Source organism: Magallana gigas, chromosome 7, assembly GCF_963853765.1.
Source record: "Magallana gigas chromosome 7, xbMagGiga1.1, whole genome shotgun sequence".
NCBI classification, from domain to species: Eukaryota; Metazoa; Mollusca; class Bivalvia; order Ostreida; family Ostreidae; genus Magallana; species Magallana gigas.
This window is the reverse complement of record NC_088859.1, coordinates 30,578,032-30,593,008: the sequence shown is the minus strand read 5'-3', so window position 1 is coordinate 30,593,008 and position 14,977 is coordinate 30,578,032. Positions and strand designations below refer to the sequence as shown.

General features: G+C 33.3%; 1 protein-coding gene across 3 annotated transcripts; it reads right to left on the bottom strand.

The window, feature by feature from the left end:
* Positions 1-4,154: 4,154 nt before the first annotated feature.
* LOC105318614 (ornithine decarboxylase) lies at positions 4,155-11,850 on the bottom strand. 3 transcript variants are annotated; one of them, XM_034456722.2, is made up of 12 exons: positions 11,828-11,850; positions 9,014-9,148; positions 8,448-8,574; positions 7,913-8,009; positions 7,736-7,812; positions 7,316-7,488; positions 6,827-6,964; positions 6,080-6,245; positions 5,669-5,825; positions 5,222-5,340; positions 4,625-4,833; positions 4,155-4,515 (listed from the first exon to the last, which is right to left on the bottom strand). In XM_034456722.2, the coding sequence occupies exons 3-12, from the start codon at positions 8,547-8,549 to the stop codon at positions 4,353-4,355; spliced, it is 1,401 nt and encodes a 466-aa protein (XP_034312613.1). In that variant the 5' UTR covers positions 8,550-8,574; positions 9,014-9,148; positions 11,828-11,850; the 3' UTR covers positions 4,155-4,352. The 3 variants fall into 3 exon arrangements, with proteins under 3 accessions (XP_034312613.1, XP_011414121.1, XP_011414122.1); XM_011415819.4 differs by lacking the exon at positions 11,828-11,850 and adding an exon at positions 11,292-11,454; XM_011415820.4 differs by lacking the exon at positions 11,828-11,850 and adding an exon at positions 10,892-10,913.
* Between the last annotated feature and the right edge of the window lie 3,127 nt (positions 11,851-14,977).

The following is a 14,977-nucleotide window of genomic DNA, read 5'->3' as shown; positions in this document are numbered from 1 at the left end:
AGTTTAGAATGGGAAGTACATAATTCAATGGATATTACTAAAGTAGTTAAATTATTGAACAAACGTACATGTATTAAAAAACAGTTCCGTTTGAATTTGGTCTATGCAGTATAAGACTGGAATAACGAGAATCTACCACAACCTCTGATAAATCTTTGAACAGCTGAAAAAATACGTTGGTATAGCATGTGTTTGAAAATGATTGGGAAAGATTAAGGCCACCTTGTAACGATTCTAATGGCTAAGGTTGAAAAAAATGATATTTCACTTATAATGAATTTGATATCCTTGCCATGTACAAACTGATTACCAAAGTAATGTAATGTCTAAAACCACGGTCCGGAGTCCGCATAGTTCTCTACGATGACGGTAGCCCAGACGACATTGCATGTATGTTTAATATGTATACATGTATATGTATACATGTACGTTGAAACGCACGGATGTTTCACAATGACGAAGACAACTGCTTTATATGCATAATGATTTGGATGTTTATTATTTGGATGAACAGTTAATAAAATGGTTCTAATATATATGGTCATTGGTCGTTTTTAGTTATTTTCTAAATGGGCCTCGAAACTCTCTGTTACATGTATTTTTTCATAGAAAAATGCTTTTGGCATATATCCATTACATATGAAACAAGAGGCCCATGGGCCACATCACTCACCTGGGCAACAATAGTTATGATAAAATCAGCTTAACATAGTCATAATTCAAACTATCTTGGCAATGTAGTATAATACATATACATACATATATAAGTAAGAGTTCATTTTTTTACCCTGGATATTCTTATGTTTATAATCAAGTCCCTTTTTTAAAAGGATGATTTTTTATGGTTATATCACCTGTTGAGCATTGCAGTTCTCAAAAAGATCCTAAAAAATTGTTTATATAAAGGATATAAACCTACATCAAACTCTGAACCCCTTGTGAGGCCTAAGCATTGTCCAGGGGCCAAAGTCTAAACAATTTGAAAGAATCAGCATTGTGTCAAAATGCTCGCATACCAGGCACGTAGCATCGTTTTTGAAAGGGGGGGCAGACTCATTCAAAAGAATCAGCATTGTGTCAAAATGCTCGCATACCAGGCACGTAGCATCGTTTTTGAAAGGGGGGGCAGACTCATCCAAAAATCTTGACAAGCAAAAATTTAAAAAAAAATTGAAAAAGGTTACTTTCCAAAATCCTACGTGCCTGCATATAAGTAAAACCACACATCATAACGTTTCATTTTTTGTGAATAATATTTTCCTTTGTGAAATTGGAATCCCACTGTGGCCCCACCCCACTCCTCAAGATTTTGATTTGAAAGAATTTAATTAAAAATCTACATTGTCTGAGGTTGCTTTTCTTGGCAAATGGTTTTAAAAAAAAGATATTTCAATTATTTTCCATTTATATACCTATGTAACCCCCCCCCCCCCCCCCGGGAGCATGATTATTTGAAAGAACTTGAATCTACCCTGCCTGAAAATGCTTTCACACAAGTTTCAGCTTTCCTGGCTAATTAGTTTCTGAGAAGAAGATTTTAAAAGATTTACACTATATATTCCAATGTAAAAGTTCGACCACCCGCATTATGGCTACACCCTTCCCCAAGAGTCATGATTTTCACAAATGTGTGTCTACACTATACCGGTACATAAGGATGCTTCAAAACAAGTTTCAGCTTTCCTGGCTGATTAGTTTCTGAGAAGATTTTAAAAGATTTACACTATATATTCCTATGTAAAAGTTCGACCCCCTGCACCCCAACCCACACCCTCACCCCTCCCATTGTGGCTCCACCCTCCCCGGAGTCATGATTTTCACAAATTTGTCTCTACACTACATAAGAATGCTTCTACACAAGTTTCAGCTTTCCTGGCTGATTAGTTTCCGAGAAGATTATAAAAGATTTACACTATATATTCATATGTAGAAGTTCGACCCCCCCCCCCCCCCCATTGTTGCTCCACCCTCCCTGGAGTCATGATTTTCACAAATTATCTACACTACATAAGGATGCTTCCACAATAGTTTCCGATTTCCTGGTTGATTAGTATATTCTAGTGTAAAACTTTGACCCTCATTGTAGCCTCACCTTACCCCCGGGGACAATGATTTGAACAAACTTGAATCTACACTATCTGAGGATGCTTCCACACAAGTTTCAGCTTCTCTGGTCAAATGGTTTCTGAGAAGAAGATTTTTGAAAAATATCAACGAATTTTCAATAAATCCTAATTATCTCCCCTTGAAAGTGAGAATGGTCCTTTATTTTATCAAACTTTAATCCCCTTTACCTACTGATGCTTTGTGCCAAGTTTAGTTGAAATTGGCCCAGTGGTTCTGGAGGAGAAGTTGAAAATGTGAAAAGTTAACAGACAGATGGACGGACGGACGCCGGACAAAATGTGATCAGAAAAGCTCACTTGATCTTTCAGCTCAGGTGAGCTAAAAAGTCCAGATTTTTGTTTTGAAACGATCCCTCGCCCCTGGAATTTGAATAACAAGTATCAACAACTGTATGAAAGAGCTGATTGGTTGATTTTTTTTCTAAATGGTTTGTTACGAACATACTCTATTGAATGTATATATAATACAACTGGGACTTGCCAGGAACTTAGACTATTATCTCCTAATCAATGTTTTATGTAATATAATTATTGATAAAAACCATGCACATTTATAAATAGGTCAGCGAAAATAATTGGGCAGATATATATAGATTATTATAGACTTTACAACAATAGCTCGTTACGAAACAAATTTGCGTTTTTAGCACATGCTTCGTATTAATGACAACTTTAGTCTTGAAAATGGCCTCAAATGAAAACACGATACTTTTACTATAGCCTCAATGTGTCTATGGTAGGAATCAAGTAAGTATTAGAAATCAACATTACTTAGCACTTGCAGCTTACGGGGATAAAGATTTGGATTCATGTCCTCACATTTTTATTTCTTCCTGGAACGTACACGTATCATCACCTTTTTTTAAAAGGGGTGGGTGGGTGGATGGCAGCCTCATCCAAAAAATCTTTGCAAGCAAAAAAAAAATCATGAAAATTCTAATCCTTCAGCTCTTAAGCAGTTCAATTGTTTCTTTATTTTCACTTCCATGCAAAGAGGTATAGCGCACTTACTATACGATTTGGCCTCAGATATAGCCTTTAGCAAACATCAGACATTTCAATATTATACAATATTTAGTTTAAATATATTCAAAGAAACGCAAATTACACGATCACCATGCTCTAAGTCTAAGACTCTTAATTATCTTACACGACATCATTAAAAAATTCAGGTTTTGTGTGGGATATATAGGAAAGTAGTCAGTATACGATAAAAAATTGGATATTTGACTATTTTAACCACTCTAAACCAAAGACATCCGATTAAAATTATGTTCTACAGGTAGTGCAGTACACGTTTACATTGAATTAGTTTTGGTTTAACGTGGTCTTCGTACTAAATATTGGACAAATATTTCAATTAATTTCTTTTCTAATACAATCATGTTTATAACATATATATTGAGAATGCATTTTTTGAAAATGTTAGATGCGTGGCCTAGTGGTAACGCAGAGGTCTTTTTGATTTTGTGGTCGCTAGATCGAATCCACTAAGTAGTATTTTTTTTCACTTCAATTGAAACATGAACAGAAAAGAAAGATTAAGTTACACTTATCTAATCTTCTAGGTTTTTAAAAATTATCTTGTTTAATTCAGTCTGAGTATGAGTACACCCAATATAAACAGTTCTTTTTATTAACACTTTACATGTACTCTATTTACACTTATATCCATTGCACTTTGCTTGAACATATCACGGTTCAGAATATCAACTACTGTTATACCCAGAGTTTCCCGAATTTATGACAAATCAGTTGTTACAGACACCTTTATAGAATCAGTACAGTTTATCCAGGTTCCGAAAATCATATTGCGACAGCTTGGTACCTGACGCTTTTTTTAGTAACAGGTACTTTCCGTCCAAACATTGGTGTAGGCGAAATAATGGGAAAAGGCGCTATACCTCTTTAATCACCAAACACATATTGAGATCTTTGAAAAAGGCTGAAAGAATTTTTCCAATTCTCTGGTACAAATTCTGTTGCTGGGATTTTTTAAAAAACAAAAATACAAAACAAAAGTCGCAATAAAATTGTTCAGATTAATTTATTTGAAAAGAGGAAACCGAAATCTTATTGCATTTATCTCACATGATATATGGGAAAAATGCCAAAGACTCAGCCTCCACTTTCTGACCAGTATTACAATAAGTGCAGGTGTTTCCATTGTGTGCATAACTCTTGTCAATCATTCTAAGAACACATGAATCTGAAGTTCCTCATAAACTAAAAACCATAAGGCGATCCAACTAAAGCCTCAGCCGCTGGAGAAGTGCCGAAGATTTCATCGGCAAAATCATGGGCTTCATCCACCAAATGACCAGTCATCATGAACGGGATCTTCTGGATGTAGCTGCTCTTTCGCACTCTCTCTGGGTAAACCATATTCCTGTCAAAATTTTTTTTAGCATGAGGTGACAGTAAATGTAAAAATAATTTTTCTAATTTCCAAGTTTCACCAAAAGAAAAAAGTAAAAATGAATGTTTTATATACTTACCACTGATCTTGTTCACAAAAGTAGTACTTCTGAGGGGGAGGCATGCCATTGAAGGTCGAGGCTGCAGACATGGTGTATGCACCCATGTCCCTGAAGAAGAGCCAGTGTCCCACCCGGAGCTCGGGGAGGGGGCAGTCCTCCAGAATACAGTCCAGTCCATCACAGGTTGGTCCCCAAATGCTGCTACTGTAACTCCGTTCATCACTTTCCTATTTGTAATAATGAATACAAAAAGAGCTTGATTTATTGAAATAACTTAATTTTTTCCATTTTACATTGGAAAAATTATTCATTTCCTATATTTTTAATTTATTTCATTTATTTGAAAAAATTTATTACAAAAATATACAATTTTACAAAAAACATATATGGTTTCTTTATTATTTAAAATTTTGCTGGCACAAATTTTGGAGACAAAGGGGAATATAATAACATAATTTCAATTTTTTAAGAATTTTTGGCTCACGACCCCCTTGCAGACCCATGTGATTGTATATGTAGTTAATGTGATACATGAGTTTAAGTACAATATTTCTACTAGGTGTTAAAAGCAAATCATTATGTAATCAATTAATTTGTAAAATCAATGTTCATTACCTGAAGAGTGCTAACTTCCACCTTGGCATGGTCGAACAGCAGGCAGTTGAAAGAGCCGTACACGCCATCATTTACATAGTACATCATGACTGGTCCTTGGGTGTCCACAGGGTCATCATCTACGATAACACAGAAATATCAAGTTTGCTTTTAACATCAATTTAATAGTAACATTAATATTTTATCAATTTCAATAGTTAGTTGTATTACTTGAAAAACAGTTCAATATTCTGAGCATTTTCTTACAATACCTTGCGTGGATAATAAGAAACTTTCCTTGTTATTCCCAATCGTTTGCTATTTATAGCGTACATATTCATTTTTGTTATTCAAATATTGTATCATTACTTGAATGTCAGTCAATTTAAATCTTATCTCGGTAAAACAAAGCAAGCAACCATTTATATACTACGTGATGGTCTATCTGACACTAAATCTGTTTCTTACCATTGGTCTTCTCTTTGGTCACTACCCTCTTGGCAATGACGTTGACAGTCAGGGTGAAGGCTGACGCAACAAAGTATCTCCCTGGTTCTGCGATGATCTCTACCCCCTCTGAAGCTGGGAAGTATTGGTCCAAGGCCTCATTGACAACACTGGCAATCTAAAGCATTGACAAATGGTACATGTATGTGCACATCACAAAGTATTTTAAAAATGTCATTTCCTAAATTTGTCTTGTTTGTATCAATTTTTTTAAAACATTCAAACTATACCATTTATCTCAAAAACATTATCAGACAGTTGTATTTTCTTAATTTCTAATAAAAAATATTTGATATTCAAACAATTTTTAAAAAATAATCATCCATAATTAAATACACTGTACATGTATTGCTAAATGAAAAGTATACACACTGCACTAAATGGAATTGGAGCTGATTGTTGTCCTGGAAACCCTCCTCCAATGTCAAGCAAGGTCATGTCAAATCCCATGTCAATGGCTAGATCAAAGACATTGCGTGCCTGCTGAATGGCCACAGCGAAGGCTTCTGCTTCCTCACACCCACTGCCAACATGGAAACTGTAACACACAAAATCACAATTTTATCATCAGAAAACAATTTAATTGGTATCCCTCTATCTAGTCTGCCCTTCAGTTTATTATTTTTGTTTATTCTGTGGATTTTTTAACTTTATAGTTATTACCTCATTGGCAAAGATATGTAATAGGAGACATAACTTTTGCTAAAAACACTTTCCTTTGTAGTCAACTCAAAAGACAATTTGCAAAGAATGCACTGAAAGGTATCTTTAAATTGTGCACTGCTATCACATTTAAGATTTCTTTTTGAAAATACTTATCTGTAAGGCAAATAAATAAAACTCTAGTTTTTGTGGCAAAAAATTAGTTTTATTATTATTTGAGAACAGAAAAAATTCATTTTCACTTTAAACAGAAATTGAGTTACATGTACTTCCCTATCAAAGCGGCAATAAAATTCATCCTAATGTTTTTGCACTTTCAAAACTAAATATCATTTTTTTTGCCATAAAGCAAAATTCCATATCATTTTCAAGAAGTATGAGCCTGTACCTAGGTATTTACCTATGAAAAATTTCCATTAGCCAAATTCTGATGCAGACTCTATGATATAAACTGACCTGACTCCCATGACATTGAGTCCAAGGTTGCGAGCCACCTCCAGCAGGGTGCAGGCTTTGTCAGGGTGGCATCCATACTTGTTCCCTAGCTCACATTGAACCTTAAAGTTGGAGGGAGGGAGGATTCTCAGCACCAACCTAATCAATGGAAGAAGAAGACATAAACTTTATACAGGGAAAAATTGTTTGAAATACATGTAAAAGAGAGTCAATCTTTGGAGAATATATTCATTTGTATACTGGTATGTTCCAAATCATGCTGCGGTACATTTATCATGATGCATTTAAAATTAAATTCTTATCATAATACATTTCTACTATTTGAAATTATTTCAAGGTGAAAGGACAATTTTTAGATTATACCTTTACCTAAAATTGAGATTTCCATATAATAAGGAGAAACTAAATTCTCACATATCGGGGTATACATATTTTCAAATTATTTTCTGCATAAAGACCAAGGATGAAGATTATTCTCTTTTAACTTACTTGGCTTCAGGAAACAAAGCTTTGACTTTATGCAACTCATCCTCATTGTCAAAAGTCATCATCTCCACATTCTTCTTGGCAGCATATTTGATGAAGGAGTTCTGTTTGCATGGATTGGCATAGATGATTCTGGAAGGATCAACTCCCAAATCCAACACTTTCATGATTTCTGCCTATAATATGGAGAGAAAAAATATAAACTTCATGAGTTTTAATCTTGTCATAAAGTGAAACTTGAGTTCAAATAAAATGTTTGTGCTTAACATGCAATATAAAACATTTAAAGTTAATCTTTAGAGAAGAAAAGAAATTTGAACAATTCCTCAGAAATTCTTTGACAGCTAATTTTCTCACAGCATCTGAAACATTGATACAACAGTATTAAAACAATTAAGTCAGTTCATAAACTGGATCACCCACCTTGCTTGCACAGTCAAAATTGACTCCAATATCAGACAACAGCTTCAGGACAGCATAGTCATCATTGCACTTAACAGCTAAAATAAAAACACAAATGGTGCACAATTAAATGTCTATCAGGTTCTTTTCGGCATTAAAAAACTGCATGATTATAGTTCACCAGATAAGAAATTTTACCATAGAAGGGCATAACCCTTGGCAGTGTCTCTTTCCAGACTTGATACTTTGCGATGATGTCCCCAAGGTCACCAATAAAGAAAGCCTCCTCTTTGACCTGGAATTATTTGAATGAACCAATCAATCAATGCTACTTTTGCAGCCAAAGATAAAAATTATCATCAAGATCATTTCAGCTTTACATATATTAACCTGAAGCAGATGTATACCACTGATAACTAGAGTACAATGTTCTGAGCATTTCATTTTCATAAACACACAATAGATACTCTCAAAAAAAGAACTAGACAATTGGATTTAAATTTTACAGTGCATAGAAAAATTGAATTCAACACACAGAGAAAAATTTACAAAAAAAACAATAACAGGGTAAAACTACATGTATCTAAAATTAAACACACATTTATTTTATCAAATCTCTGACTCTGACAAACAAATGCCAGCCAAAGTCTTTATCAATAATGCATGGATTTAAACTCAACAGAAAAGCTGCCTCACTTAAAAACAATAAACAATACTTTACAGAATAGATTACCTCTCGGTCATGGAGGGCAGCCTTCTCCTGGACAAGGCTCTTGATGGATCGTTCATAGGTTATCATTTGAACGGTACAGTTATTTCCGAGGTATTTCTTCATGATTATCAAAAGTTATGCAAGCAATCTACAAATGGAAATGATTTCATGTGAATGTTTTAACTGGGAACAGCTTTTATTTTCTGAATCAAATTTTATGGGTCAACTGCAAAAGAGTTCAGGCCGTCACAGAGAGGAAACTGTTGCCCTGTGATATGGGAAACAGTGATGGGGGTGGGTTGATGGATGTTATACAAACAATTATAACTACAAGAACAAGCTCTGTGATGATTGTTGCATAAAATGCAGGCTGTTTGTTTTCCTCAGTAAGCAGGTCTTGTTATATGTGTAAATGAATTTTATTACAAATAATGTGTTAAAATTTATCCAGTATTTGTATTAGTTGTGAAACTGCTTGAAACTGTACCAGTATACTAAGATTGTATTATGAATGTATGAAAGAGTTAACTTTATGTCTGAAGACTCTGTTACAGTAGATAAGCTTTGTGATATTCTGAGCTTTGTACCTGGCCAGAGGAAACACCTGCACTCAACCGATACTAGCTGGGTTCCCACGGTGGTTCTGCGTTGAAGTTAAACTTCTGCTTGAGTCTGCAGAAGCCCTCGGGGCACTCGATGTAGAACCTCAAGGAAAAACCACCCTGAAAACAAAAATATGACATCAGAACATCTAATCATCAAAATTTGTCAGGCCTTTATCACACCATATACACAATCAGTGTATTCATCCTCCTTTTTGACCTACAGGGGTCATGGATTGAGAAATGTTATGTAGGTTTATTGTCACCCTGATCATGTTGATAAGATGTACAGTGACTACATTGTTGCTACTATAATAAAATGCACTGTACTTGGCTAGGCTAGCACTGGTATTCACTGATAAATAGAAACGTTAACTTTTATTAATATACGGTGTAGCTGAGATCCATATATATTACTGTAATGATAAAAAATACAGAAATGAATTATAATTAGCAATAATGGTGCAGTTGAACTTAGCCTTAAAAGAGCAAAAACCCCTAAACCTTCTTATTTCATTAAAATACAGTTTTTTGACTGACACACATCATTTTGCAAGTTGGATAAAGTGTCTGGCAAAATTGTCCATAAATATGCCATTCATATGTAAACTTCTGGACTTGGTTTAACAAAAGATTTAAGGACTTATGACCAAATTTATCAATGCTAAATAATCTAATGGCTGTAAAATACAATGATATTAAAATAATTGTAAATGAATGGATTGGTTTTATGTAAATTTTGTCTATTAAATATCATTTATTAAATGAGACTAAACATATTTACAACTTTTTCATGTAAAAGGCAGCCGTGGTGCTATCAATATATCAATAAGTTATGCAAGTAATAAGGACATTTTGAATTGTTTTAAAGTAATACAGCCTATATATACTAAAGATAATTAACACATAGTTGGACATTTGGGGTAAGTCAATGAATCTTATTCTAACTTCAATCTTGACAAAATTTGGTAAACAGTTTTGAGAATATCCCTGATTGACATGTCCTCCCTTATGGTGGAATAACACACCTGGAAAAAGTCACTCAAATTAACAGGAAACTTTTTGATAATGAAAAATATAATGATAAATAAACTGTCCAAATTTAAATGTCAAATAAGCGAAAAATTTGCAGTTTGGGGATAAAAAAAATGTATATCTAAAATAATTATTCCAGTAAGTAACAACAAAAGCTCCTGAGGGATTCGAACTCGGGATGTACGGATCACAAGTCCGACACTTCATCCACTCGGGTATGGAGCAAGTAATAAGCTTCTGTCCATAAAATCCTTTTGACAAAACGAAATGTCCTTTCGATCAGCGGTCAGCCATTTTGTGACAATGTGTTATTTCACCTTAAGCTTTATTTATTTTAAAAAAAATTTCCAAAATATAAAACACTAAATGCCATTTTAGCTATCTTTTTAACAATTCATAAATGGAAGTTTTTAATGATTCTTTTTATTGTAAAATACAATAAAATATATCCAAGATCAATTTGGATTGTTTTATTTGTTTGGAACAAATTCATGCAATACAAAAGTACTCTTTCCATCAACCAAAACTTTGTGTGCTAGATGCCCAGGAGTCAAAATAAAAAGATTACTTCGTATTAGGGAAAAGTTGCATTTTAAACATGTTAAATAGACCTTCATTTTATGTTACTCAGTAATCATAGTTTGTCCCAAGTTATTACTTCATTCATCTCTAGATTAAATTAATTCATTTATTTAAATTAAAATAAACACACCTGGCAACAATGTACAATTCAAATCGATAAAAGGAAAAAGAATCAAAGATTTCTCAATCAATACATCATCTGTTTTTACCCAGAGAATTTCATTAATTACAAAGTCAACCAGTTACCTCATATATAATGCACATATATTCCTTTACCAAATAACATTCGAAAGTGTCATCCCGTAGGTTATTTATGAAAGTGATGAAAATCTGTTTACAAACCATTCTTCTACAAAAAGCTTAATATACTGATGACGACATTTTTTAAATGGTCATCTCTCCTGGAAGTTCAAGGTTGTCACCACGTGAAAATCACATGTTTTCCTAAGTAAACACCGATTTTAACTCAACCTTTCTTATTTTTAAAAATATAAACCATATATGTTTTGTTAAAACGATGACATATAAAACAGAAAATTGTCAAATTTTTCATCATGATACTCAGATAGGAAACCCAGTGTGCGTCCAAACAAGGCAACGTCCGATCCGATATCGTGTAACTTACATAAACCCCAATAAAACTCACCAAAACAGAAACCTCGGGAGCGCTAGTACCCTTCTCCTCTTTGGTCGGAATTTTGCCCGGTTTTGTTAACAAAAATGACAATAAAATATCCCCGTAATTACAGTTTTATCCCCCTGAATAAAATATCGCTTGTTCAAAGCTCATTCAAGAGAAGGAAGTTGAGTAAAAGGAAGAACCTACTGTCAATTTCATTTATTCCGGATAATAATTTCTCAAAGGACAATAAATGAGAGCAAATCACAGAATCTATGAATAAGTCCCTCTAATCCATTCATGAAAACAAAAGTTATTAAAATGACAAAGATTTTTTTTAGAATACTTTATGCAAACTGTAGCAGTTGCTGCTTTGTTAAGAGTTTTCATTTTTTTTTTTTAAATAAAAAGTGTTTTCTCAGTGTCATTGTCAAAACTTTTCTGAACATTTTTCTAAAGCATAAGCTAATTAAAACGTCATTGGAATTTAATTATTTACCATAAAGGTACTTAATTAATGATAATAAATATACAGAATTTAGTCATTATAAAAAAAAACTTACTGATAAGTGGAAAAGTAACAGCATTAAATTATGAAAAGACGGTATAATTTTTTTTTCAGAGTCATTCAATCCAACCTGTGGGTTAAATAAACACAAAATCTACAAATCTGCACACATATATATACTCATTACTTTTATGTCTTACCAAGAAATATAATAAATCTAAAAGATCAGATTATGTTCCAGATATAAACACAATGAAATACAAAAAGAAGTCATAATATCGATGATCAAATTACTAGTACTTAAAAAACAAACCATATAAATTCTTCGCATTCTTACATAGAGCATGCCACAAAAACTATTGAATTCTTTATCCACATGTATATATACACGCGTAACAGATATATGTAAAATATAAAGAAGGAAACAGTTTCTGATATTCATTACCTTAAAAGTGTCTTTTAAAGCGATAAACTGTCGAAATGTTATGAAACTGAAAGTTGGAAATACATATTCTCAGAAAACCTTGTCCCCAGTTTTTAACATTTTACCAGATGCATATTTTATTTGATTTTTTTTTAACTCAAAACGATTCTCATACCCGAACACTCCCAGATGATTCAAATATATGCGAGTGACTGCTTATATAATGTAGGAGACTCACTACTCCCGCAAATAAGTAATAAGTTTAATTAAGTTTATTCATTGTAAAAGATGTGCACTCAGGATTGCATTTGATTCCAAGCATCTCGATATCATCCGGAGAAATATAGTCGACTTGTTAACAAATCAAAGATGTTACTTTCCTCGGTAGATTAACCAGAAGTAAGTTACATTGTAAAGAATTCATAAAGATTCAACCCTCCGAGATTTATGACTGAAGGTGATTTCAATTTTTTTCAAGCAAGTGTCATATTAATTTTGTTTTGAATTTACTGGTAGTGTGTGAATACAAATTAAATGAAAATTTACGAAGTTGTTACTATATTTACGCCCTCCTGAATCCTGACATGTTGCAATTGCCATATTGTAAATTTTGTATTTACTGCCACCCGGTAAATTCAAAATTTACAACATGTCAGACTTTCCAAGTATATTAAAAAAACCAAGTTGAGTTCATTTTCATTGTAAAAATTAATTTGAAATTATCGCGTTTTGCGTTAAATCGCGAGAATTTCATTTTTGTTACCGACGAAAATGAGCTCCATGGGCTTTCGTCAATTTACAATATTTCACAAAAACAAAGACATAAATGTTTCGTGAATTTTTTATTCGCACATGTGTATAAATAAATTGACATCTTGTGATATAAAATTAATTAGAGAGATAGGTCATATCTTATTAAGCTCTTAAATAGCGAAGTTATTGTCTGTCCAGAACTTTAAAATTTTTGAAGATAAATTGTCCACAAGGCTAAGGGGATTCTGCATTGCAACAGATATAAAAGTAAACCCGGATGATTACGTTAAAAAACTGTGCGCGGCATTACGAGTGACTCCCGAATGATTAGAGACATCAGATTTTTCCATTTAGATCTCCGTAAATAATCTATTTGAATTGTTCTTGTGAATTGTTCTGAATTTATTTGTGTTTTTTTGGGGTTTTTTTTTTTTGAAATTGTTAAAAATCGTACAAATTAATCTGATAGAAACAATAACTTGAGACAGCTAATAGAAAACTTTGTATATCGGCTATCCAGTTATTTTCGCGATGACCTCGTGTTCGCCTTCCTTTCACGATCATTGTCACATTGCAAAAAATACATAAACGGAATATCGATATTTCTTTGCTAAAAGAAACTTTTTAAAACGTAAAAAATCACTGAAGCAAATCAAGAAATGATACATCCTTATCTTTTTTGTGACACACGACATTCATAACAGCATTGTTTCCGATATCTTCAAGCTATAGATGTATTTATTATAAGCAACGAGGATGATTTAATTGATTGCAGAATACGTTATTCGGTCTTTCCCAACTAAAAAGAACAAATTAAAACAAATATTTACACTTTGCCAATGTATCAGCTACATGAATATCTGCTGATGAGTACACAAATAAATCATAAAATATTAGTTATTATGTCCATGAATTCCTCTATCTAAATTGTGAAATTCATGGCCCCTGAGTCAGGGATTCAAGCCCTAGGGCGGGGCCAATATAGGCATCTAGTGCTTTTTCTCGACTTGACGGAAAAGGCCGAGCGGTGTATAATGTGTGTACTTTCTTCCTTGCACTCGATTTCCGTTGCGATTGTAGAGTTGCAATATCACCGTCACAACAGGTGGGTAAATTACACGTATGTGATTCAATTAAATTTAAATATTTATCTTTAAATTCACTTTCTTTACCCCTTATTAAGGTGCATTGATTGATTTGAGTGATATTTATGCACAACACAGAAGACCCAATCACCGAATCTGGCGCATATGAATACAATTTCAACAATTCTAACCAAATATACCAAGTAGCTGACCCTGTACGAGTCTCCAAACTAGATAACAACCTGATATTATACTTACATGTACGCTGATTATAAAAACATTTCATTTATGTAAATAGAACCATTTTAACAAGACCTTGGACTTTCGGTTGGACGTAGCTATCTATTACTTGCGTCAAAACAAGTTAAAAATGACGCAGTTACAAGCGAAATATGCATCAATTGCGTAGTCTTAGCTAAAAAGCCAGACAAAATCTTGTTGATTTCAAAGAGCCATGGCTGGGGGCCAGCAATAAAATAGACAGGCCTACGTAACATTGCTGTTTGACACATCTACCGAAAGTCCAAGCCCTTGTTAAAATGGTTCTATTTGTTCACAGTTAAACGATTTCAATTCATTCATTTATTATTATGCCAAAGTTTTAACATATACATCGAACAACAGATTGAACTGTAAAAATGTGTAAAAAGAATTTATTTCGCTGTGTACTATTTTTGATAGCATAATTCGGCTGATCCAATGGCTCTTTCATTAATTGCATTGTGGTCGTAGAATAGGACAGAGAATTTTGAAAAAAATCATAATTGCAAGAAGGAAATTAGGTTAATAAATGTGAATATAAGCATTGTATCGTTATATTGAAAGGATGTGGTCTCATAACTACAATGGTGTATGCAAACAAACTTTCATGGCGCGAGCGCTCGTTACTCAATTTATATGCATGTATGCAAACACCGTTGCAGTTATGAGACTACATGTATTT